Source organism: Puma concolor, chromosome E4 (assembly GCF_028749965.1).
Source record: "Puma concolor isolate L17-30 chromosome E4, mPumCon1.1.hap2, whole genome shotgun sequence".
NCBI lineage: Eukaryota > Metazoa > Chordata > Mammalia > Carnivora > Felidae > Puma > Puma concolor.
The window spans coordinates 10,298,186-10,324,951 of record NC_141683.1 but is presented as its reverse complement, the minus strand read 5'-3'; the positions used below and the strand labels follow the sequence as shown (position 1 = coordinate 10,324,951).

Genomic DNA, 26,766 nt, shown 5'->3' with positions numbered 1-26,766 from the left:
GAGACGTGCTGAGTAAGAAGTTGCTGCGGCCAAGATCAAAGAGGTTTTTGCCTGCTTTCTCCTTGAGGCTTTTGATGGCTTCCTGTCTTACGTTGAGGTCTTTCATCCATTTTGAGTTTCTTTTTGTGACTGGTGTAAGACAGTGGTCCAGGTTCATTCTTCTGCATGCCGCTGTCCAGTTTTCCCAGCACCACTTGAAGAGACCGTCTTTATTCCATTGGATATTCTTTCCTGCCTTGTCAAAGATTAGTTGGCCATACGTTTGTGGGTCCATTTCTGGGTCCTCTATTCTGTTCCATCGATCTGAGTGTCTGTTCTTGTGCCAAAAGGTCTTATACTTCTTTTGTTGGATTTATTACTAGGTATTTAACATTCTATGATACTCTAACAAAAGTTATTTCATTTTCTAAGCAATTGTTGCTTGTTTATAGATAGAATCAATTCTTAAGTACAGACTGTTTTTTTCTAACCAAGGAACCATGCATGCTAAACTTTCTTATTAATCCTAATTACTCATCTATTGATTCTTTTACATTCTTTTCATCACGTCTACAAATAAAGAAAAGGGATTTTCTGCCCCTAATGTTTATCTTTTATTTCTTTTTCTTCTCCTAGTACACTGGCTAGAACTTCCAGAACAACGTTAATAAAAAGACGTAATAGCCAGCACTCTTACTCCCGGCCTTGTTCTCGATCTGAAAAGGAAAGCTTCAATTTTTACCACTAAGTATGATTTTGGCTCTAAGTGTCCCTACAGAAGTGTTTTGTTCTCAGTCTGCCAGAATTTTTTAAACTCAAGAATAGATTTAGAATTTAAACATTTTCTGCACCGACCGAGAAGATGGAGATTTTTCCTCAATCCATTAAGGTGTATCACCTTGGTGTACTTTGTTTATTTCACAATATATTCTCAAAAATCACTCATTAGTTCATGGAGATTTTCCTACTTATTATCTATAGTGCTCTATGTATCAGAGTTTACTCCACCAATCTACGTGTGGTATTTAGGTTGTTCCTAATATTTTACTATTACAAGTAATAGCACAATAAATAACCTGATGTATATGCCAGCCTTTTTTTTTGTTCTTTGCTTTCATTTTATTGGAGGTATAACTTCAGAATAAATTATTAGAAGCAGGATTGCTGGACCTAAGAATAAAAGTCTACTTGTGTTGTCATCGATGAATTCCCCTCCAAAGGGGCTGTACCTTTTTGTATTCGCACCAGCCCCACAGCCTCCGCAACAGCAGTTTTAATTTGTATGTCTCTTGTTATAAGTTACATATCTTTTCCCATGTTTAAGGGCTCTTTGTACGTATTTGTGTGTCTGTATGTGTGTATCAACTGTCCATGGCCTTTGCGCAATTTTCTAATATGCTTGTGGCCTTTGTTGTCACAAGGTAAAGGTTTCTTATCTATTAAGGTTGTTGGGTCCTTATTTGTCTTTTTTACTCTGATTATGGCTTTTCTGACAGTCAAAAGGGGACTGCTTATCCAACTTTAAAGCCAATGGTAGAGTCTCCTTTTATGAAAGCCTATGTTTTTCCCAAGTGAATATTAAAATTGTTTCCACATTAAAGAGGTAAATTTCATTCTTTTAGTTTCAAAAATAAAGGCGTACATATATTTAAGCCTACATAAGAGATAAATCAACACATTCAACATAATAATTTTGAAAGAGCTAAGCCTATATTTGAGCTTCTCACTTAATAGGAAAATGTTATTTAAAATCTTGAAAATCGTGCCTTGGGCTATTTTTGAATTCATATTGTTTTGGCTTATGATTTTAGTAGCTTTACTATTCAACATTGTCAATACATTTGCTGGACATAAATAACAGGTTGTCAACTTATAACCTTTACTTAGATGAAATCTACCAAGCCTACCTTTAGAACAATTAAATCTCATTTTCACTTAAGCCAGTTATTCAAAAGAAATTTATTGTTTGCCTGTGAGGTTTTAAATTTTTGAAAAGAGAAAGTAGTGTCAGGAAAGTTAAGATTCTTAAGCTTTTTTTTTTTCTTCAAGAAAGGTTGGCTGAAAGTCATTTTGATTTTAAATGGGAAAAAACTACTCTGAGTCAATACTGTACCACATACGAAACCTCATTCCTCATCAGCCCTTACAGTGGTAGTGGTTACATAACTGTGTGCATTTGTCAAAACTCCGAAGGCTGCGCGCTAAAAATGATGAGCTAGATACGTAAATGATACTTCAATAAATCTGACTTTAAAAAGCCACAAAAGGGGCGCCTGGGTGGTGCAGTCGGTTAAGCGTCCGACTTCAGCCAGGTCACGATCTCGCGGTCCGTGAGTTCGAGCCCCGCGTCGGGCTCTGGGCTGATGGCTCAGAGCCTGGAGCCTGTTTCCGATTCTGTGTCTCCCTCTCTCTCTGCCCCTCGCCCGTTCATGCTCTGTCTCTCTCTGTCCCAAAAATAAATAAACGTTGAAAAAAAAAAATTAAAAAAAAAAAAAGCCACAAAAAACTTACAATTCAAGAAATTATATAAACACAAAAGCGACAAATAAAAAGTCACAATTCCTAGAACCCTCTTGCCACCAAAATGCGGACACTGCCTAGGCATCAATGAAATGTTGGATTCCCTCAAAGTAACAAGGAAAAAAATTTTTTTCCTGCTTTACAATTAAATGTTAAATGCCACCTTCCTATTTCAGTGGTGATTTCAATAAATATAATCTTACAAATTACTTTTTAATAACATTCATATCACAAACTAAATTCAGTTAATTAAACTAAACGTGCTCTTACTTTTAGGAAAAGAAATTCAGGGAACAAAAGGTTTGGTAACCTTCCTGTGTCTCTAAAATGAGATATCACAATGCAATACCAGAATACAAAAATTTATTTAGCTTGGGTTTAATCTTACGGAGCAAACGGATTTAATTTATGGTGTTAGTTTCTTTTCAACTCAGCAACCCGAACCCCACAAAGACCTTAATCTGTACCATGGTTCGCATCATCTGCTAAGGATCCCGTTTGCCACAGAAGCGTAGTAAGTGAGCAAACAACCAAACGGGACTGAAATTTACAGCACTGGAAGCTACATCAATTACAACATGTGGTTTGAAAAGAGAATAACGGCTATTCAGTCAGTAAAACAGCAAAATAATTTCTCTCACCCCCTTGAAATTTCCTACGTGAATGACAAAAGTAAGAAAAACACCCCATTCCTCATCAAGCAAAGCAGGCTGGAAATAATGCCCCGGGACCAAAGAAACATTCACAAGAACAGCCACCGTGACAGTGCCTGTGATTCCCCCAGTAACCCGGAGCATAGGTACCGCGACCGTCCGCTGAAGGGTGGTGAAGGGAGAAGCAACAGTGGTCACCACATACTCAGCATACGACACACACTGTGCTCAGAGCTTCAGACCTAGTGCCGTGCTTAACCTTCACAGTAACCTTATATCTTAGAACCTACTATTATCCCGTTCTACAAATGAAGAAATTGAAGTGCAGGCTGGTTCAGGAAACAAGAGCAAAGTCCTTCAAGTAGTCCTTGTCAGAGCCTAGTGGAACTCCAGCCCACGTATCTGTTGGTTCAAGCCTATGCTGTTCCTACCCCAGAATGCCTCCCCCAGGGAGTTTCAAAAATACCGGAATATTACTATACTTTCATTACCAAGAGGGTTATCTGCATGACACACAGACTGTATTTAGATCTACCGTAAAGCTTCCAGAGTCTATTTTAAAATGCACGATAACCTTATAGCCCATTGCTATCATTCCCAAGTTGACCAGTTTACCACAAAGGAAAACTACGCACTGTGTAAGACCAGAAGAGAGTAAACCAGTGCTTGGGAGAAGTAAGAAACTAATCCAGGGTGCCTGCCTAGGTCACTTACACCAAGGGCAGATCCTCACTGAGATCTTCTGCAAATAAAGAAGGCTTGCCATACATTACTGGCTTTCCCAAACCAGGATGGGAAAAAGGGCATTTGCTCAGCACCCACTCCCCCTGGATTCAGTTTTCATGACTACTCGTGATTCATTAAAAAGTGCTTATGATAGTGTACAGAAAACAGTTAACACAGCAGGCCTGAGACTCATTCTCAGAAAGGCCTCCTGGCAAGGGCACCCCTTGGCTAGAATCCAGGAACTTGGATGTGGGGCACGTTCCCACCATTCCCCAGTAAGAGTGGCTACTATCCATAAACTGTGCCAACAATATGGCGTACGCTGAATATGCGCCTTCCTTCTGGGAGTCTAGAATTCCGGCCAGAGCTAAGCAGAGGGTGTCTTTGTGATCAACCCCCATTACAGCTGTGGGCACGGAATCTCTAACCAGTTCCCTCAGAGACAAGATTTCACATGGAGCACGAGGTACGTGACTCACTGGGAGAGGACTCTCAGAGGCCTGCACCTGGTTTCCTCCAGACTTCACCTTTTCCCTTTGCTGACTTTGTTCTGCTCTTTGCTCATTGCAGTAAATCATAGCTGTGAAGACACTATATGTTAAGTCCCGTGAGTCCTCCTAGCGAATCCCTGGACCTCAGGGTGGTCAGGTTATAGGTAGTGAGATACTTCCAGACTATACTCACAAAATGGCTACAGTCAACAACATGGCAGTGAAAATTCATTTTTAAGATTGGCATGAGCTCTGGGAAGGTTCTACTTCCCAGTACCAAGTACCCAAATAAGTTCTCAACACCCTCACACTGGATTCAGTTATGTCCGTTTGAAATAAGGGATACTCACCGGGCACTCGAGCAGGAAAGGAGTCTGGGGACCCTGCTCCAGCACCGCCCTCTTCTTCTTCATCTTCAAATTCCAGATTCTCTTCTTCACCAGGTGCTAAAATTCTTCTACATGTAGAACAGCAGATAAAATAATGAGCTACCTAAATAAATATACTAGAGAAGAATCACAGCCACTCATTTCACAGTTAAGACATTGATGCAAAAATGCTGACAAACATATTGCTGTATTGATATTAAAGATGGTAATGTTGATATAAAAAGTTAGAAATATCTGAAAAATAAGTATGAGACAATAAAATGAAAAGACAAATAGTGGTGCTTATTTATTTTACCTTAAGGGGACAGGCTGAACGTCAAATGGAAATTCTTTATTATAGGTAAGAATATTCTTTAGGACTAGAATAAAAACAGAGAGGAGGATACATAAATTCTTCCATGGATCAAAACAAAAAGTTTTACTGGAAATGACGGGTTTTTAATCAATTTTACTATGCATGTTAATACTTAAAAAAAATTCCCAATCGTAGAATCATTCAGAACCACAATATACTTGTCCGTTGAAGGTCTCAGCAAAATGAAAATATGTAATACACGGCAGGTACCAGTACTTTGTCAGATCTCCAAGGAGAGTTAAGTTCCAGAGTCTCAGAGCCCTCATGGAAAATAAACTCCAAAACAGTTCTTTGTACAAGGTCCCAGTGAGATATGGGGCAGCCGAGAAAGAGAAGACCTCCCTCCCTGCAGTTCTTCAGTTAAAAGACCGGTATTAAAGATAACCAATTAGAGGTACATGAGCTCATTCTGCTCTTTGCCCTGATTAGATTTCCCCTCAACTCCATAAAACTGGCAAAACTGGATAAAACTGGTTATATTTCCACACGTCATTTACAATAGTTTATTGCAGACATATATGTACTTACATACACAGACACATACACAAAGAAGGATTTATCCTCAAGAAGTCTCTCGGTAACATGGCACCCACCACCTCTGTATTCTAATGTGGTCGATGATTACATTCTGGCAGGTAAACGTAAAGAGATTCTATGATTCTGCCTGCATTTGGGAAGGCACTAGAACTACGGGTACCTTACAGAAGCACTGTTAAGTGTGTAATTCAGTGCTTCGTAGCTGGTGCTATGGGTTTTCAGTAACTACCTGCAATTGTATGAAGGTAAGTCATGGTGATAACTGAGCAATCCAAAACGTTCCTATGATTTCGTACTCAAGTTATTCGGCCTTGTTCTGGAGTGCTGTAGTCTGCGGACACAATAGCCGTGGCATAAACATCGTCATCCCAAAGTAGGAGACCCCAGGGCACAGACTGTGATCATCTGACTTACTCCAACAGCAGTCGGGGTGCTTCCTGGACTTCTCTGTGCACTCCTACCGAGTCCTTCAGTGAGAGAGAGGCCTGCGGCTTGTGTCTACCTTCTCATTCATTCTTATTCCCTCTCTCCCTCTAGCTCTTACCCTCATCTTTCCTCTCTTTTTCTTCTCAACAAATGTGCACCAAGTGCCCACAATGTTCCAGTCACTGTTTTAGGTGCTAAAGGAATAGCAGTGATCAAGACAGAGGGTTCTTGCTCTCATCTATGGATCTGAGACTCTAGTCGGGAGAAGCAGACAGTAAATAAACCAACAAATTAACAAGACAGTGTTAGACTGTGATTAGCGTTAGAAAGGACAGGACGAGTGTGTAAGCGGAGTACAGGGTGGACTTTAGCTAAGGTGACCAGGGCAGGCCTCTCAACACTAACTTGTTGGAAGACATGTGAGCCATAACCTGGAAAGAGGAACTGTCCATAAGTAGCCCCGGGGCAAGGGCTTTCTAAGTGTTAAGAAACAGGCTAGAGGGGCGTCTGGCTGGCTCAGTGGGTGCAGCGTGCAACTGTTGATATCGGGATTGTGAGTTCGATCCCCACGAGGGGTAGAGAGATTACTTAAAAATAAAATCTTAAAAAAAAAAACCCAACATGCTAGAGCAATCACAAAGGCTCTGAGGCAGGTCCTCGCTCGGCTTGTTCAAGGAAGAAAACAGGCTACATAACTGGAGTTTGGTAGGCCAGAGGGAAGAGGCACAAGATCTGAATCAGATCTTAGCCCTGTAATTATGTCAACTGTCACTGTGTCATTCACGGAACTACTCTGAATCTCAGTTTCCCCAATTCTAAAATGGGAACACTACTTCTGTCACAGACTGTTGAGAGAATTAGTACATATGAAATTGTATGGGAAATTTTAAGTCCCATAGAAGTATAAGCCCACATTATTATACAGCTATAATTATTCTATATATACAGAATATATATATAATAATTATATTATTCTCTCCACGGTATTTAATATTTCGGGTCTCACTGAAAAGCATGATTTTTAAAATTATAAAAACATCCTTTCTAAACTTGTGCATGATTGCTCATTGTGAATAAACTATTAATTTAACTCCAATATCACAGTATTGTGCTAAATACTAAGAATAGGGAAGTGGGTGACCAAAAAAAGACCATGTATCATTCATATCAGAAATGAAAGCACTGAGGGGTGTCTGGGTGGCTCAGTCGGTTAAGTGTCTGACTCTTGATTTCGGCTCAGGTCATGATCTCATGGTTGTGGGACTGAGCCGTGCATCAGGTTCCATGGTTGGGTGTGGAGCCTACTTAAGATTCTCGCTCTCCCTCTCCTCTTCCCCTGCTCGCACGCACGTGCACTCGTGCTCTCCAAAAAAATAAATAAATAAAAGAAAGGAAATGAAAGCACTGAAATGATATTTTAATTATACAAGGGAGAAAAAGAATCCTTACCACATATGTAAAAAAATCAATAAAGAAGTCAAAAATGGTATCAGTTATTAAGAGTATCTCGTGTTTGTACTACAATACAAGCACTGAACAGTATTTCTTCTCTTAGGTATACCACTGCTTTGAAAACGAAATGTTCAATTAGATATTTAATTTGTATGAGTAATTTCAGAAGAAAAATAACCAATCTTTTCTCATTTTCTGTAATTGTAGGATAGGTTTCTATTTTCACCAACTATGGAATAACAGATTCTGATGTCTTTAGACTTTACACAGCATTTTTCTTCCACCAATACCAGTGCTGATATTTTAGGATATTTGGAGAAGAGAAGCAGTTTGTAACTTCCTGGAAGGTGTTCTTGTGAGCACAGAGTCCATCAAGGCTGGCAGTTGACGGTGCACTAGTGCTGGTAAGCATCCGGCACCCCTAGCCCACTGTCACACAGTCTGGCCTGCCACCCTCCACAAGGTCACACTCTGAAGATGACACACAGTTATCAAAACGTGTTCTGCTTGTGCCTAATTCGCTTCATTTTTCTGAGGGACAAAATGAACAAGCACTACCTTCCCATCCGAAAAGTTATGTTTTAAATTACAGGATAAGATTCCCTGAAGACATTCAATCCTATTCCCCTTAAAAATGTGCCACGTCCGTATGGTATGCAGAGCACTACAATGGACTCTGTGGGGAAACTACAAAGGTTATTCACAATCTCCTTGAGGGGAGAAATGAATTAAGTAAGAATCATACAGGGTGGACTACGATAACAGATAAAAAAAATGCTCCTATGAAAGACAGAAGGTAGGGATGCCTGGGTGGCTCAGCTGGTGAAGTGTCTGACTCTCCGTTTCAGCTCAGGTCACGATCTCATGGTTTTGTGGGTTCAAGCCCCACATCGGGCTCTGTGCTGACAGCGCGGAGCCTATGTGGGATACTCTTTGTCTCTGCCCCTTCCCCGCTCACACTGTGTCTCTCTCAAAATAAATATATAAACTTATTTAAAAAAAAAAAAAGGACAGGAGGTAGAGCTTAATTAGGGAGAAAAATCTTTCAGAGAAAGGTGGGATTAATCTGGGGCCTCGAAGGATCAATCAATGGAAGGACTTTACAGGTGACGGGGGCAGGGGGATAGGTTTCAGTAAGAAGTAGTATATTACCAAGGACTAACAAAAGAAAATGAAACAAATAGTACTTTCAAGATCTTAGTTGTAGTACGAATTTCAGACTAGACTATCAAGAGATCTCTTTTAAAACTTTAAAGCAAAAATACATTAGCAGAATAAACTGAGTTCTATGTATTAATTTTTCTTTCCTTCTGGCCTTAGAAGATGCAGAAGCCTGCCTGACTCAATCTGAAATACACTCAAATACCAATCTGTAGAAAATGTTTCATTCTGATCAAGTAACCAACTCATAACCAGTGCCTCGCTTTGATAAATGCAAAATTACAGAGCATATCCCGAGATATAACATATACATTTACATTCCTTGAAGATACAAGAGCAAATTAAAATCACCCAAAAAGATAATTAAGTACCAAGAAGGTCCAAATGCACTATATAAATTCAAAGTATAGCAAAATAAATCCCAATAGTACTATCTTTGCTTCCCATCCCCACCCCTAATCTTAAAAAAATAAAAACAGACACAAAAGCAAGAAACAGAGGATTAATGCAGGGTTTAGTCCAATCTTCTACTAACACATGGGTCGCTTGAACTGGAAAACCATAATATTTAGGGTTGATGTCAATACTGCACCATTACAGATATTAACAACACAATATGGTGGAAGGAACACAGGCTCTGGGGTCACTTAGAAACCTGGTCAAAACCCAGTTCTGACATGTACAAACTGTGAAGTCATGGGCAAGTGTCAGCAAAACACAGCTGACTGGAGCTGAGTGTTTGGTCCACAGCTGATACTCTAAAAAACGGTAACTATTAATACCAACAAAAGATCCTATAAGGCAATAGGAGAAATCTGTAAGATTCTGAAATTTTATTTGGAAACAAATTGAAAAACAAACAAACTAATGAAAAACAGTGACTAAATAGAAAGTCAAAATCCTAATAATTTTTGTCATGAAAAAAACTGAACATTATAATCTTCTTTAGAACCATTACATAACACAGACATCATAACTGCAGTTGCAATTTTTTATATGTTTATTTTGAGAGAAAGAGAGAGAGAGAGAGAGAGAGAGAGAGGACACACACACAGAGGAGGGACAGAGAGGGAGAGAGTGGGAGACAGAGAATCTGAAGCAGGCTCCACACAGTCAGCACAGAGCCCGATGCGGGGCTCCAACCCATGAACCATGAGATCATGACCTGAGCTCAAGTCGGACACTCAGCCGACTGAGCCACCCAGGCACTCCCATTGTCATCTTTTTAAAAAGCTATCGATGTGCTTTTCTTCAAATAATCTAATATATAACCATATATGGTATGATTGCATTTATGCAAAATGTCCAGAACACGCAAATTCACAAAAACAGAAAGTAGATTAACTGTTGCCTAGGACCAGGAATCGAGGAGCGGGGGAAGCAGATGTGTGCTAACGGGGATGGGGTTTCTTTCTGGGGTGATGGAAATGTTCTAAGGTGGACCGTGGTGATTCTCAATCATTGGGTCTTTGCCTACATTACAGACATTTGCTCTAAGCGAACATCCATTTGAACCAATAAGAAAACCTTATTTGGCACATCCCAACCACCAAAACATTTGAAGCAACTGTTTACTTCAAAAAAGCTTTCAAGAAGGGAAAGGAAAATGGGAACAAGGAAATACTTCGTAAAGCACAGCAAACAGCTGGACTGATTTCAGTGTAGTCTTCAAAGACAGGTAGCATAAATGGGCCTCAATGGCCGTAACTTTTTCCTCTCCAGGAAACTCTACTGTCAATGCTTACCAAAGTAGGTATAGTCTTATTGAAGTGGTTAAAACAAAACAAAGGCTAAAACATATGGATGAGGTACAACCTCGAATCAAATAATTTTTCATATTCTATAATGGTGAACAGAATAATAATTCCTATAATCTTTAGGGGTAGTCCTCAATATAACCCCGAGTTAGATACAATCATTTTATAAATGTGAAAACTGAAGAGAGGTTAAGTAACTTGCCCTAGACATCAATATATTCTATACATACAACAGTCATATATCCAACAAACCAATATAATTATTTTAATACCATTTGGCCATATGCTTTAGGTTCTTTTAAAAATGTTTTTTAAAAAGTACTTTGTAGTAACTAAGTGGGATGTATCAATGAGTAAATCTTTAAAAAAATTAGTTCTCTCCTTTTCTTTCTCTACTATAAAATCCATTTGAATTGAGGCAGTTAACATTTAAGGTAAAATGTTTAACAACTACAATCCCACTAATAACTTATTTTAAATTTAAGCATTTCTATAACATTTTAGGACGTATAAAAGCACAAAAAAGTCACACATGACTAGATACTAACAGAAATGAATAAGCATCTATGCCAAATAATCCTTATTTTTTATTTTTAGGACAGAGAGAGAGAGAGAGAGAGAGAGAATATCTTAAGCAGACTTCACACCGAATGTGCAGCTCCATCCCATGACCCTGGGATCACAACCGGAGCCAAAATCAAGAGTCAGATGCTCAACTGACTGAGCCACCCAGATGCCCTTATGCTAAATAATCTTTGTATCTCTAAGAGATTAAATATCTTTCTAAAGGAGTACCACCAAAAAAATAAAGTAAAACTTACTTGGTTCTAGCTTCTTCAGGTCCTCCAGTTTAAATTCTTCTTGAGACTGTGTGGACTGAATTTAAAACACACATATTACATCTTTTTATTACAAAAGTTTCACTACACCCTATGTTTTTTAAGTGGCAAGAACTAAATATTCAAAAAGTAGCCAAAATAAATGAATCCATTTCTTGCTTTCAAAGTAGAAAATGAAAAGTCCCAAACGGGTTTTTTATTGGGTTTTATATTTTGGAACATTCAGGGTAAAAATTGCAAAAAGTGGAAGTTATATCTTTTCTCTGTAACTTATTAAATATGAACTAAATCTTTGAATAGGACTTTAACCGATGAATTCCTATTGCTATAAATCTCTTCTGACACAATACCGCTTTTAGCATTAACCCTTATGTTTATTAGAACAGTTCAGAATAATTTTGTCTTACATTAGAAAGAAAAAAAAACGCTGTTTACCTGTAAAGCTGCACTTCGTAATTCCAAGCATGTTGCAATTTTGCCTATGGTTTTCTGTAGGAGAAAGAAAAAGCTATAAATACCAAATACACTGTAACTGTTAGTTGTCAAAATCATGGAGTTAATTTTTGTTCGTAAACGATCTATAATTTTTTTAAAGTTAAATTCTATTTCTTTTTGGTGTCTTGCAGATTTTAGAGAAGAGAAACCAGAGGCAAAGGGCTAGGACAAGAGAGAGAAGGGGGAATATATATTCTCTCCACACCTAATTGTACTCTGACCAATTTAAAGTCCAATTGGCTTTGTTGAAAGCTTTAAGATTTATTTAAAGGGCAATGAAAAGAATTCCAACTTCTTCCCTCCCCAGCTTTTCCTTCCTTCTTCTCTATTAAGCCTGGAAGTCCTGAAAAGATTTAAAACTAGAAATACCTGAAAAATAGCAAAATGGGATCATTTAATTTTGACTTAAGTCCAATCTTGACTTGTCTAATATATAGATAACACCAAGCAAAATCAATAGTTGTGATATGTGGTGGCTAATTTGCATTCAGGTCTGTTTTAGATGAGCTATAAGACAGACGTAAATGATAGGGTACAGCCCTTGCTTTTCATAAGCTCAAATTCTATTATGTGAGAGGAGATACTACAAAATCACTGTAATATTAAGAAAAAACACTTAACTCTTATACACACAGCAAAGTAAGCCATTACGTATGTTCTGAAGAAACAGTGGAAGAATCTGTGTTAGAAATCAAACCCTAGTGACTTGGGAAGGTTTTGAAAACTGAAGAGTTGAGAAAACTGTCATAATTCAGTTGTCCAAAGTCTCAAACTGAAAGCAGAGGGATATAGGTTTGAAAATGTGTGTGTCCTAGGGTGGTCATTCAGAAGGACCTTCAACTGCACAGAAGTTTTTGAACAGAAGAATGACCATCAGATTTGCCCTTTTAAGAAGACTGTTGTGAGAACAGTCCCCATAGGCTGGGGTAGAAAAGGGAAAAGACCAAAGGTAAGAGCAGTCGGGTTACCTCAGCTGTCCAGGCAAACGGTAATCAGAACAAGAACGTGAATGACGAGGGTGGAAATGACAATGAGGAAACCCACAGAAGAAACACCTACAAGAGTAGACGGCTGAAGTACGCCCATCAACATTTTTAAGTCCTTGCAAAAAAAGGCATTCCTTCTGTTTTTATTAGAAATAAACCCAGACCATGAAAGTTAAGTATTTACACACAACATGTGCACTGCCTTCAGAACGAAACACTGCTTGGAAAAAAATGCTGTATCTTCTACATGTACTGATCACTTGCAGAAGTTTAGCAAATTGGCTTTTGTGGTTTTCTCTTTGGCCACTTTCTTTATAAGATAAATGAGGAGCAAAAAGGTGTGATGAGTATTGTGCTGGCCCCTGGCACTTAGGGGAGTGGGCACTACGCAATCATCTTACCAATAATAAACAGCTGGTACACAGACTCGACCCGCTACTGAGTGAGACAAGACCCTTGGCCAAGGAACAAAACGCTATGTAACTGTCTCCATGATCTTTAAAACTTCCTTTTAATCCCACTATCTCGGTTTAGAAAATACCCAATTTTATTCTGAAATTTTACATTCAAAGTAAATATAGTAACTGCAAAAGGACTCGAGGTAACTCATAGATTTATCCGTTCTCTCAAATAGCTATTGCATATGAAACAGCAAGAGTCTTTTCTACATAAAATATAACATCCCCAAGTAAGGGTTCAAATATACCATTCAACACTGACAAAACTAGCAGGTGACTTACAATGTGCGTGGGTGTGTGTAGTTAGATAGTAATGGCTAACGGCTATTAAATACTCAGGCTCTCCTAAGTGAGGTACAAGCATTAATTCATGTGATCTTACTCTAACCCCGAGTTAAGACACAATCCTTCTGTAGACGTGAAGACCGAAGAGAGGTTCAGTAACTTGCCCTAGACATCAAAGTATTCTATACGTACAACAGTAATATATCCAACCAAGCAATATACTTATTTTAATACCATCTGGCCATATGCTTTAGGTTCTTTAAAAAATGCTTTTTAGGGGCGCCTGGGTGGCGCAGTCGGTTAAGCGTCCGACTTCAGCCAGGTCACGATCTCGCGGTCCGTGAGTTCGAGCCCCGCGTCAGGCTCTGGGCTGATGGCTCGGAGCCTGGAGCCTGTTTCCGATTCTGTGTCTCCCTCTCTCTCTGCCCCTCCCCCGTTCATGCTCTGTCTCTCTCTGTCCCAAAAATAAATAAATGTTGAAAAAAAAAATTAAAAAAAAAAAATGCTTTTTAAAAAGGGTTTTGTTGTGAGATGTATCAATGAGGAAGTCTTTAAAAATAGTGGCTAACTCCCCTTCTTTCTCTACTATAAAATCCATTTGAATCGAGGCGGTTAACATTCAAGGTAAAATGCTCTTTAACAACTACAATCCCACTAATAACCGATTTTAAATTTAAGCATTTCTTCAAGTTAAGCAGAACCGGCCGCTCTGTACACAGAACCTACTGAACTGTGGCAAAATACCAATGAGCATTATTCATAACTACTTTAAGGGACCACACCCAACATCAGTATTAAAAAGGGAGCGAAACACTATCATTTTCAGCTGCAGCAATGAATTTTAAAACATGTAGCATTTACTGATGTCAAAATCAAGTTCTCGCTACTGTAACTGTTCCACCTTTCTTAGAAACAAACCGTTAGGAAGAATGATTAAGTGGCACAAGGTCGCTTGTGTCCAAGCAGAAGCACTATCAACTCAAGTACGTTAAGACTAAGCCCTGAAGGTAAATGAAGACTAATTTTAGAAAGATTTAAATTATTAGCACCTCATTCAAATGAACTGCTCATGCCTAATATGGTATAGCCATGGAAAATGTTCTCATTTTCAGAATATTGGCTATTTTATTTTGTCATTGGTAGGGAAATTAATAACTCTAAAAGAGCAGTTAAGGAAAAGACGGACTAAAAACAAAGAGCTACATTTTAATTTTGCTAAAACATAATTTATATAAGGAAAAAAGTTTACAAAATACACATAAAGTAACACAGTCTCACTCCAGATGTACTTTTTTTTTATTTAAACAGCCGTCATCTACTCTCTGGCTGCGGGGGGGGGGGAATAGGGGAAAGCAGGAAAGTCAGTGGAAAGGGGGAACCTATAAAACAAGCGTATAGTGCTGGAATTCTCATTACTACCAAATTTGATTCAAAACAGGGAAAAACTTTCTAAGCATCATGAGACAGGATGTTCTATTCTGTCCAGAAACTTACATGAGAAAACCTACTACACCAAAGTAGGGAATTTAATGGAATGAAAGCTCTTGGCAGCTATTTTTTGGCTACTAAACTCAGTTGTTATAATGACAAAACTATTGAGAATTGAAATGAAAGCTAAGTCAACTAATCACGAGGGAGGATCAAATGAGAATCATAAACCTTATTTTCTACCAGAAATCTATGAGAATATAATAGCAAATCCATAGGAAGATAATTTTTAAATCACCAATGAATAAAGTTTAGAGAGATCAGTAGTTCTGCTTTAGAGTTTAGATTTAAAATAAATATTGTGGGGGCGCCTGCCTGGATGGCTCAGTTAAACGTCTGACATAGGCTCAGGTCATGATCTCACGGTTCTTGAGTTTGAGCCCCGCATCAGGCTCTGTGCTGACAGCACGGAGCCTGCTTCGGATTCTGTCCCCTTCTCTCTATGCCCCTCCTGCACTCGTTCTCTCTCTCTCTCTCTTTCTCTCTCTCTCTCTCAAAATGAATAAACTTAAAAGAAATAAATATCATGAAGATATTTTTCTCAAAAATTAGGATTTCTCTCTGATCTTACTTATATACGAATAAATATCAATAACCTAAGATCCAACAAAGCATTTATTCATCAAATATTTTTCAAAGCTTATTGTGAGACAGTAAAAAGCTTCATAAAGAAATGTTGCTTTTTAAAAAAATCTTTCAAAGTCCCACAAACTACTGAATGGTTAGTATAATTCTAAGATTTGATTCTAAGCATAAAAGATATAATTCCAAATAGAAAATACAAAGAACAATTTTGCTTAGAGTAACTGAAGTATATATTCTGCATTTTTCTCTTTTGAGGCAAACACAATTGAGTTTCTTCTCCTTTGGCTTAAGTGCCAGGTCTGACATTCAATTATTTTTGCAGACCTAACGGTTGGTTTCAAAATCTCCCATATTGTGTTCTTCGGAACACTAGACCCAATTAAGTGTTCTATAAAGGGAGGAGGGGGCCTTCGAAAAGCAAACACATTTAAGAAACACTCCACTACCCAAAGCCTTTAAAAATTCAACATACATATTAGCATATGAAAAGCCTTGAACAAGTCACAAACTCTCTGTTCAAATAACATCTATTAATTTTTTAGAGCCAGTGTTCCCCAGATCACGTCTGGAAAATCTTGGTTTCCTAATCATTAACTTGGAGCTTCTAACTTTTTTCTTTTGTGACATTCAAAAATAAGACGACGTATATGTCACTATGAGTTTTTTTTGGTTGGCTGTGAGTGTTTCGCCTGTATTTTTAAAGAAAATTAAATTTTTAATGCATACGACTTGCCTTATGTTCCTAATGTAGTACAGAGTGACTTGGGGGGTCCTTCTCCAAGCCCAAGGAACAGGCAGGCAGGAACAAGCTCTCTCTGGAGTCACAACTGGCAGCCACAAATGCCTCCTAGGCAGGTATTATAAATAACAAATACCTCAGAAATCAGGCCTCCAGAAAAGGAGGAGGTACAGAAAACTTCAAAGGCAGAAGGCATTAGAAGATTTAGGGATATCTTTTAAGATCATTTAGGGTTATCTAATCCCTCATTTCATACTTAAGGAAGTTAAGGCCCAGGGACAGGGCTGGGATTCAAGACCAAAGCCTTCCAACTCAAGGCCTCAGGCTTTTCCTCAAGGTCATGCTGCCTCCCAGGCCTCATGGAGCAGAAGATCTGTGGGTCTGTGTAAACTGAAAAAGGACAGCATTGGTGGCTACTAAGGAACAGCTATAAATTAAAGAATAAAGAGCATAATCACACATCAGCTTCAGCCTTAAAGAAAATTAAGAAAAAGTTTATTGTTTTTCATTAGTCTAATTATTGTTGTGTAACAAAGCTCACTTCTTGATGGCATTTGAAAACATTTTTGCTTTTAGGTCAACTCACTTTACATTTGAGGTCACGTTGCTCATAGGTCCTAAATCTGAGCAACAGATGTTGGAGATAAAGCATGTAAGTAACTCAAGGCAAACAGGTGATTACAGTGTAGGAATCATTCAACTTCCAAAAATTTCCCTCAGCTTTCATTTGTTTCCCTATTCATAACACACTTGGTCAGCTGTTAATTCACACACTCAGACATTGGAGATTGTGTTTCAAAGTTAAGGTGTTTTGCCTCTCAATTTTGTCATGCCAGCCAATCACTTCCTAATCATTCCCAGAGTTCACAAATCTTACAGAGGTGGTAAAGCCTATGAATAGTGTTTGTTCCTTTCCTCAAGCAAACCCATCGTTTCCTCCCTGGTAATTATTTTTCTGGGCTCAAATCTTAAATTTCCTACATCTACTGTGTACATTAACAACCGTAAAGGAATAAAGAAAAAACACATCTGTATATTGTAGTATTGTGTTTTCTTTTTTAGATAAATAGAGTACATTAGATAATGTAGCTCCTAAATATTTTAAAAATGCAAATCTACAAACTTGTGCAAGAAACATAGCTAACCCTCATCTTTTGGGTTTTTTCCCATCCAAACTCCTACAAACAAGAGTCAAAAGAATACAGGCAAAAGAACGAAGATAAATTTGTTCAGGCTTACTTAAAACACGTGCAAAAAACCACTCCCACCCCCTTGTACTAAAAAAAAAAAAAAAAAAGATTAATAAAAACAAATTAAGTCACTATAGTTTTTACAACATCTTGAGATAGGAGGGAAAATCTGACGCAGTAATTTTTTTCATTATCTACGAGATTAAAATTTGACTTTAACACTAGACACTCTGAGCCAGGAAAAAATGGGAATTGTTTCTTCCGTTTCTTCTCACTCTTTTAAAGCAAAGTTTCTTAAAGTATCCTGTTGGTTTTTTTTTTTTTTTAATCTCTAACAATCCAGGGGATCAACTTGACACATTAAAATTTTAATTCAAGGAGAAAGAGCACCATTGAAACATTTTGTAACTATATGCAGTTACTTGGCTCATGTATTTTTATGCCAAATTCTTGACTTGAACTAATTTTTTTCAGTGGTGGCTTCTGGGGGAGGCTTGTTTTTTGGATATGTGTTTGTTTTGAGAGGAGGGAAGAGGGAGTTAAGAAAATTCAGAGTTAATTAAGTATTGAAGTTGGATATAATTACTCACAATCAAAATTGAGTCTCTGGAATCTACCCCCCTGCAACCGGAGTGTAGCGGGTCTCCACTAAAGCTAAAGTCTAAATGGCTAAGTGGAGAAATTCATCAAGTGAGAAAGTCACAGAGTAGTAAATCAAGTGTTATCTCTCAGTGATCCCTTCACGTTCCCCAAAGCATAATCAGTGTCATTCTTTGCACTTAAGTGTAACAGTTTCTCTTGTTTGTTTTTGCTTAATGGATTTGAAAGACAGAATCCTTCCCATTTGGAATCTGATACATGTAGAGATTATTTTACAGTACCTTTTGTTCTTCTGTGAATTCAGAATTATTGTGTTGAGCTTGGGCCTCTTTTTGTAGATGTCTTGCTAATCTGTAAGAAGAAAAATAAATATTCTTTAGAATTGAAGGAAAGCAAACAATCTCAAGTGTAACAAGGTGCAATAATTTAAATCTTTTAAAAAACAGACAATGGGGGGGGCATCTGGGTGGTTCAGTTGGTTAAGCGTCCAACTTCAGCTAAGGTCATGATCTTGTGGTTCATGAGTTTGAGCCCTGTGTCGGACTCTATGCTGACAGTTCAGAGCGTGGAGCCTGCTTCAGATTCTGTGTCTTCCTCTCTCTCTGCCCCTCCCCCACTCACCCTATATGTGTGTGTGTGTGTGTGTGTGTGTGTGTGTGTGTGTGTGTGTGTCCGTCTGTCTCAAAAACAAATAAACATTAAAAGTAAATTTAAAAAAATAAAAAATAAAAACAGACAATGGGGGCGCTTGGGTAGCTCAGTCAGGTAAGCATCTGACTTCTGCTCAGGTCCTGACCTCGTGGTTTGTGAGTTCAAGCCTGCTCTCTGCTCTCAGCACAGGGCCAGCTTCAGATCCTCTATCCGCCCCCCTGTCTCTCTGCATCTTCCCCGCCCTTGCACTGTCTCTCTTACAAATATTTTTTAAAAACAATGAAGTAGTGCTGAGATTAGTCAAACAGCCATGACAAAATGATAGCAGCCTATTAAATACTTTTCAAAACATTTTTCATGAAAAAGAAAATCCTCCACCAATCAGACATGAAAATCACTGTTTGCCCAATTATTGTTCTTAAAAACAGCAGCTGAGCCAAGGACGGACGTGTGTGACTAGGTCCAAATTCGCCAGTAAGGACCCCAAGCTCTTTCTGAGGCCACAAAAGCTAAATGACTGGTTCTTACAGCCACACAATAAAAAGACAAATAGCTCAATTTAAAAATGGGAAAAGGATTTGGACATTTTCCCAAAAAAGATGTAAAACTGGTCAATAAGCCAATAAATATCGTATCAGTCATTAGGGAAATACAAATCAAAAGCACAATACGATACCACCTCACACCCACTAGGATGGGTATAGTTTCTAAAAAGAGAAAAAAAAAATAACGCTGTTGGCAAGGACATGGAAATTTTGGAACCTTCATGCAGTGCTGGTAGGAATGTAAAATGATGCAGTCACTGTGGAAAACAGTTTGGCAGTCCCTCAAAAGTTAAACATAGAGTTACCATACATAACCCAGCAATCTCAAAATTCTAGGTATAGTCCAAGAACTGAAAACATGCTCCCACAAAAAGACCTGTACATGAATGTTCGCAGCAACAACATTATGCACGACAGCCCAAACTGGAAATACCCAAGGTGTCCATCAACTGCAGAATGGATAAACAAAATGTGGTGCATCCTTTCAATGAAATAGGATTTGATCACAAAGAGGAACGAAGACTGCTGCTACAAGCTACAGCATGAACCTCAAAAACATCATGTGAAATGAAAGATGCCAGATACAAAAAAAATCACCTGATCATTTACACAAAATGTCCAGAATGGATAAATCCATAGAGACAGAAAGCACATTTGTGGTTGACAGGGGCTGGGTAAGGAGGGAATTGGGAGTGACTGACATCAGATATGGGGTTTGAAATATTCTGAAATGAGATTGTGGTGATGGTTGCAGAACACTGTGAATATACTAGAACCACCAAATTGTACAACTTTACAGTGGGAAATTTTTTTTTTAATTTTAAAAATGTTTTATTTATATTTGAGACAGAGACACAGCATGAGCAGGGGAGGGGCAGAGACAGAGGGAGACACAGAATCCGAAGCAGGCTCCAGGCTATGAGCTGTCAGCGGGGCTCAAACTCATGGACTGAGATCATGACCTGAGCCGAAGTCGGACACTTAACTGACTGAGCCACCCAGGTGCCCCATTTCTTAATTTTTTTTAATGCTTATTTATTTTGAGAGACAGACAGAGCGTGAGTAGGGGAGGGGCAGAGAGAGAGGGAGACAGAGAATCTGAAGCAGGCTCCGGGCTCTGAGATGTCAGCACAGAGCCCAACGCGGGGCTTGAACGCACGAACTGCGAGATCATGACCTGAGCCAAAGTTGAACGCTGAACCGACTGAGCTACCCAGGTGCCCCTACAATGGGAAATTTTATGTTATGTGATATTTATCTCAATTTTTAAAAATCTGTGGGGGGGAAATGACCATCGAAAGGATTCTTTGGTGAAACATTCTGTCACCGGCAAAAGAAATCAAAACCATAATTCTCAAGCATACTATACTGTTCTAGGTGGGGGGTGGAAGCAGGAATGCAAAGGGTAGCAAGTGTTTGATTTCCTACCAAACCAACTGCAAAAGACAGTTCAATGAATTTCAAAAAAAAGTCTTAGATGAGAGTTTTATTCTATGCAATCACACATGTCCTTAAAGACCAGGTGTAAAGTCCATTATATTTGATGGCCTCTCTCCAATCGACGAAAGGTATGCATCTTCCTTATTATAATGTATGAAACTCCTACATAAAATTATTGACATTTGCCAAGAATCACTCCACTATTTTACTTAATCAAACTGTTTCCATCCATTTATTTATTTTACCTCAAAGGTGGAAACCCATAATATTTTCCTATGATGTCATTCACAGACCCACTCTTTGTGGATTCTATACAAGAGAAGGTACAAATAGGAGTAGCCATTGCCATTATCCTTGTCCTTGTTCTGCACTTAGTTTCTAACTCTTGCTGGACTACCCCTTATATGAAGTTCTCTTTCAGGACTCACAGTCTACATTTAACAATGTCAATTGCCTCAGGGAAGTTCTAGTGTGGCACAGTTTCTTTATTTGAACAGTGCTCACATAATACGCTCATAGTGACTGTTAACCTAAGCATGGTCGTTATAAGAAAGGGGGTAGCTCTCAACTCCTGCTCAAATGTTAATAGTCAGTGGACAAGGATGTTAAATTCAAACAGAACCTTGCTTTTCAAAATTAGGCAACAGACTGGGAGGAAATATTTGCAAATCATACGTCTGATAAAGAACCTATATCCAGAATACACAAAGAACGGTCATAAACTCAATAGGTAGGGGTGCCTGGGTGGCTCAGTCAGTTGACTCTTGATTTTGGCTCAGGTCCCTCTCTCACGGTTCACGAAAGGCAAACTAACCACAGTGAAGTATGCTATCCGTCTACTAGAATGGCTATCATAGAAAAGACAGGCAATAACAAATGCCATCAATGTGGGGAAACAGTAACTCCGATACACCGCGGGTAGAAATGTAAAACTGTACAGTCAGTCTGGACAATACAGCAGTTTCCTTCACAAAGTATAGGTAAACTTCTATTACCCAGAAATCCTACTCTTTGGAATGAAAATGTATGTGCACATGAAGAGTTACCTGTAAACGTTCACAACGGCGTTACTGATAATAGTCAAAAAGTAGAAACAACTCAAATGTCCTTTAACTAGTGAACGGATACACAACGGTGGTATCCATACGATGTGATGCTATTCGGCAGTAAAAGGAACAAAGTGCTGACACGTGCCGCAACGGGATGAACCTCAAAGACGCTATGCTGAGCGAAAGAAGCCACATACCAAAGATCACACTTTGTATGATTCCGTTTCCATGAAGTGTCCAGAAAAGACAAATCTTTACTATAGATTACAGGTTGCCTGAGGCTGGAACGAGAATATGGAGCGACTGTCAATGGACACAAAGGATCTTTGTTGGGTGATGGAAACGTTATGAAATTTAATTGTAGTGATGGTTGTACAACGTGGTATAAAATCGCTAAAAATTCACTGGACTGTATGTGTAAAATGCATGGATTTCATGGTATAAATATTATACTCTTTTTAAAAACTTTTTAAAGGGGCGCCTGGGTGGCGCAGTTGGTTAAGCGTCCGACTTCAGCCAGGTCATGATCTCGTGGTCCGGGAGTTCGAGCCCCGCGTCAGGCTCTGGGCTGATGGCTCGGAGCCTGGAGCCTGTTTCCGATTCTGTGTCTCCCTCTCTCTCTGCCCCTCCCCCGTTCATGCTCTGTCTCTCTCTGTCCCAAAAATAAATAAAAAATGTTGAAAAAAAAAAATTTAAAAACTTTTTAAAGACCTGGATAAAAATTTAACTTTCTGAATCCATAAATGATTGCACTATTTGAAGACAAAGTGAGATGTGATCTTGCCCACTGAGGGAAAATCCACATGCTTTAGATATCAGATGAGCAGCTAAGACAGTTGACGTTCTATTAGGAAAGGTGAGAAACCTCTCAAATATTCTTCTCTCCGGAATAATCTCATCCTACAAGGATGACTGTAGGGGAAAAAAAAAAAAAAAAAAACAAACCACTGTTCTCAGAGGGAGCTTAAATATAAACACATAAGCAACTGAAAGAAATCCCACAACGATCTATGACAAATTAGTGCTTCTCAAACTATCTGTAGTGAAGAACTGGTTTCTTTCCCCATTTTGCTCTAAGTTAACACTTTAACAAAATATAATAAAAACTACCATGAAGATGTCAAATTGCTAGTTTGCAAATCCTTTTTTAAGAGACAGAGGGGGGGGCGGGCGGGGAGTGCAGGGAGAGAGTGAATCCCAATCAGGCTCCACACTGTCAGCATGAAGCCGGATGTGGGGCTCAAACTCACAGACCGTGAGATCACGACCTGAGCCAAAACCAAGAGTCGGACGCTTAACCAACTGAGCCACCCAAGCATCCCTAAAGTTTCCAAATCTTCAATTTCAATTCCTTGATCTCCTTACCGTAGACCAGCACCGCCATCTGCGGACCCACTTTGAGCAGCAGTGATGTAAGGCATAGTAAAGATGATTAACACCAGGCATTATTCAGTCTTCAAACTCATTCATTTAACAAGTATTTATTGAGCAACACGTGCTAGATTAATACCTCAGCACTGATCCTGTGGAATATCTGATTCTGAGCAACAGAGTCCTTATCATTCCATCATAAGTGAGGGGGCCACTGTATCCCCAGATTGCTGAAAGAGCTGGCTGGCCTGCTTCATGAATTACTCTTAATTGGCCATGTATATTTTGGCTAGCAATTCTAGTTTTGACATAATTCGTGTAAATCTTCCAACAATACTTTAATATCAACTCGGTGCTCCCACAGCATACTTCTGAACCCATTCATTAAAAGAATACAATATAGAATATCCAAATAAACAGTGATTTAATAATAACCTCACATCACTAGGACACTAAGTGTAAAGCAGAAAACAAGACAACTCCTCTAACCCTGCCCTCCCAGAGTTTACGCTCAAGAAGGGAGAGAGATAATAAACAATCAATACGTAAAATACACTGTATTTAGATGGTGATACACACTATGGAAAAAAGTAAACAGGGTGTGTGGGGGGGGCGGTCATGATGTGGGAGGCTGAGGTGGAGGGTGTGGGGGTAGGCAACAGGCTTTGCAGTTAGAAACAGGGTAGCCAGACAGGTCCTCATTGAGAAGATAATATCTGAACAAAGACCTGAAGGAGATGACCATGCAACCCAAGCAGATAATGAAAGAAGAATGTTCCAGAAAAAGTACAAACAGCCCTAAGGCAGAAGCATGCTTCTGGAAACAGCAAGCAGTATGTAGCAACACATACTCTTTTCATACTTCTGTAACAGCAACACCCAATCACTCTAAAATGCTCCATTAGACTCTCAGTGGTTTGAGGGTGGGAATCAAATCGTATTCATTTTTGTATCTCCAGCTCTCACTTGTTGAGTGATGAAATTGTTTAAGCTACTGTATTCTTACACTGTGATGGTACAGACATGTTTATTCCCTCCCTAAATATCCCTCCTCCCATAAATTTCACTGTGTTCCATGACTATAAAGTCCTTGCTGCCTACCGAATTAGAAATGCCAGTTATCCTAGACTCTTCCTTCTTCACTCTCAATATGCTGTCCATTCTTTTTTACATGATTTAGTGACCCCCAAATGGTCTCCTTCTCTGCAACCTTTCCTCCCAAACAGATAACTGAAATAAAAAAGACAATTTGCCTTCACTTTTGAATATCCTAATTTTCAATCCAACCTCATTTTACATGTAGCCTGAATGTTTACAAAATTTAAGGCAATCATTACTCCTCCGATTTGACGCTAGCAGTTTCTATCACTTGAGAACTCCTCTGAATCATTACGTTCAAAGGTTAGTATTGAGGTCCAACAATAGATTTCTATGTGGCTATCACTCTCATGGAGAGGTTTCTAGAAATTCCAGCTTAACAGCTTGCATACTCAATTTTCCTTTGTGATTTCAATTGGACATGGTATTCTTCACTTCCCATTGTGAAGTCTGCCGCTGAGTCCCAGCACCGCACAAGCCAAGGCAGCTTTACATTTCAGGGCTTGTGATTTCCGCTAACACGCAGAATGAGCATGCACAGGTGCTCGCTAACTGGCCATAGTAAGGTAAAGCTATGAGCTCTGGGAACCCAGTTCACTTACACAAGGCATCTTAAAGTGTCTTAAGCACCACGTAATAGAGCACCCAGGATTTAGTAAAACAACAACAACAACACACCAAAAAACCCCAAAAACCAAAACAACCGAAAACAAACAACCCGGCTTTCAGTGGTATAGTTTTATGACCCCCCGTTAATCTGTTTAACCTGAGAGCTTCAGTTTCCTGGTTTTGTAAAACGAGAGTAATGTTCTCACTAAGTAGTTGCAAGAGCAAGTGAAGTCAAGTGAAGATGCAAAACAAGCGCCAGCGTTGGGGGCACAGGGCTAAACGGCCCAGAGCAGGTTGTTTTCAGGGCTTTTGGAAACTACAAGTCTGTAGGACGGCGTGGAAAACATCTGCACATTTAAATTATCTTAACGGTCAGGTAAAAACAAGTTAAGTATTGTAGAGAAAGGAAAAAGAATTTAAAGCTTCCCAGTCTCAATTGTATATCCTTTCCAGAAGACACGTGGGGACGGGGATTTTACTCACACAAGGTTTCGTCCTCGGTTATACCTCAAACAATAACTTGCTTTTGACCAAAGAGTTAATTTAATGGCAACGGCTTGCAAACAATACCATTTTGGCAAGCAGTTCTTATTTTCAGTAAAAGGTGCAAGAAATAAGCAAGATTTTATGTACACGTAAATCTTGTCTTTTAGTTTAAAAAAACACCCCCGAAGTTTTTTTGGGGGGTGGGGGGGGCAAAAAAAGAAAGAAATCGGACTTCGGGTCAAAGATCAAAGAGACTGGTACTCACAAAGTACCCAGCGGCTATACATTAGACACAGGACAAGGAGGAGGGACCCGAAGAGGGAGCGGTGGCTCCCGTGCGGGGTCCATTAATTCAGTTTGCTCTCTTCTGTTCACATCCTGCGCGGACTCCACCCAAAGCGACCGAGCGAGGGGGTGGGTGGGACTCACACAGCCCAGCAAATAACAGCTCCAGAAACCGAAACGGAATCGAGGTGAATTGTGAAAACACGGCTCACCAGCAAGAGGGGGGGAGAAGGGGTGCTTAAGGGGACCCTTGGCTGGTGAGGCACCCCTGTCCTCGCTGCTTCCTGGGGGCACCCCCTCCCCTCAATCGCCACCAGTTCCCTCCTCTTGTCCTACACATGGGAGGAGGAAGGCACCGCACAGAGCAAGGCCACTCATCCCTGGAACGTGGGCGGAGAACACACAAGTCTCCCTGAGCGATTCTAAAAGAGAAATTGAGGGGCAGCAACCTGAGAGAGGCGGGGGAAAGGAGGAAAGGAAACCGACTGCGGGGCGGGGGACGGGCACTAAAAGACGTAGCCTGCTAGGGCGGGCGCCCCAGGAAAGAGGGGCTACCTGTTGAATGGAACCGGCCCCGCGGCGGCGGAGGGGGAGAGGGGCGAGGAAGCCCAGCGAGCGGACCGCCGGCTCCGGGGCAGCCCGCCGGGGCCAGTGCGATCCCAGCCCCAGTGCCTGCGGGGCCCCACCCTGGGAAGCCTTGGCTGCAGATACAGAGATGAGAGACACCGACAGAAGAAAGGGGGAGGCGGCCGACTGGAGCCGGGCTGGCCCGCTCCTGCGGTTAGTCACTCACATCTGATACTCGTCTATCGCCTCCACCAGCTGGCCCCAAGAGTCGAAGTCGGCGCCTCTCCTAAAACTGGCGCCCCAGCGCTGCAGCAGACTCCGGGTCACCTCCGACATGGCCGGTGCCCACCCCGTCCCCTCCCGCCCCTACCCCAGCGAGGCCGGGCTCTAGGGCGCCATCCTCCCCGGGCCTGGCCCCGACATTAACAGGGCCAGGAGGAACCGCTACGGCCACCACCGCCACCCGCCGAGGAGCCGCCCAAGCCCATTTGCCGCCACAGCCAAACTTTGCGGCTCCGAAGCGGCCGCCCCGCCGAGGCTCCGCCCCCGAGGCC

At 40.1% G+C, this 26,766-nt stretch overlaps 1 protein-coding gene across 2 annotated transcripts in view; it reads right to left on the bottom strand.

The window, feature by feature from the left end:
• AIDA (axin interactor, dorsalization associated) overlaps window positions 1–26,705 on the bottom strand; it is a 38,715-nt gene extending 12,010 nt beyond the window's left edge. The window contains exons 1-6 of one of the 2 annotated variants that reach the window (XM_086694815.1): window positions 26,439–26,705; window positions 18,393–18,462; window positions 11,721–11,774; window positions 11,268–11,322; window positions 5,054–5,117; window positions 4,720–4,826 (exon numbers count right to left, since the gene is read on the bottom strand). In XM_086694815.1, coding sequence (XP_086550941.1) covers window positions 4,720–4,826; window positions 5,054–5,117; window positions 11,268–11,322; window positions 11,721–11,774; window positions 18,393–18,462; window positions 26,439–26,548 — 460 coding nt within the window. In that variant the 5' untranslated portion in view covers window positions 26,549–26,705. The remainder of the gene's footprint in view (window positions 1–4,719; window positions 4,827–5,053; window positions 5,118–11,267; window positions 11,323–11,720; window positions 11,775–18,392; window positions 18,463–26,438) is intronic. The other variant, XM_086694814.1, reaches the window with a different exon arrangement.
• Window positions 26,706–26,766: the final 61 nt, after the last annotated feature.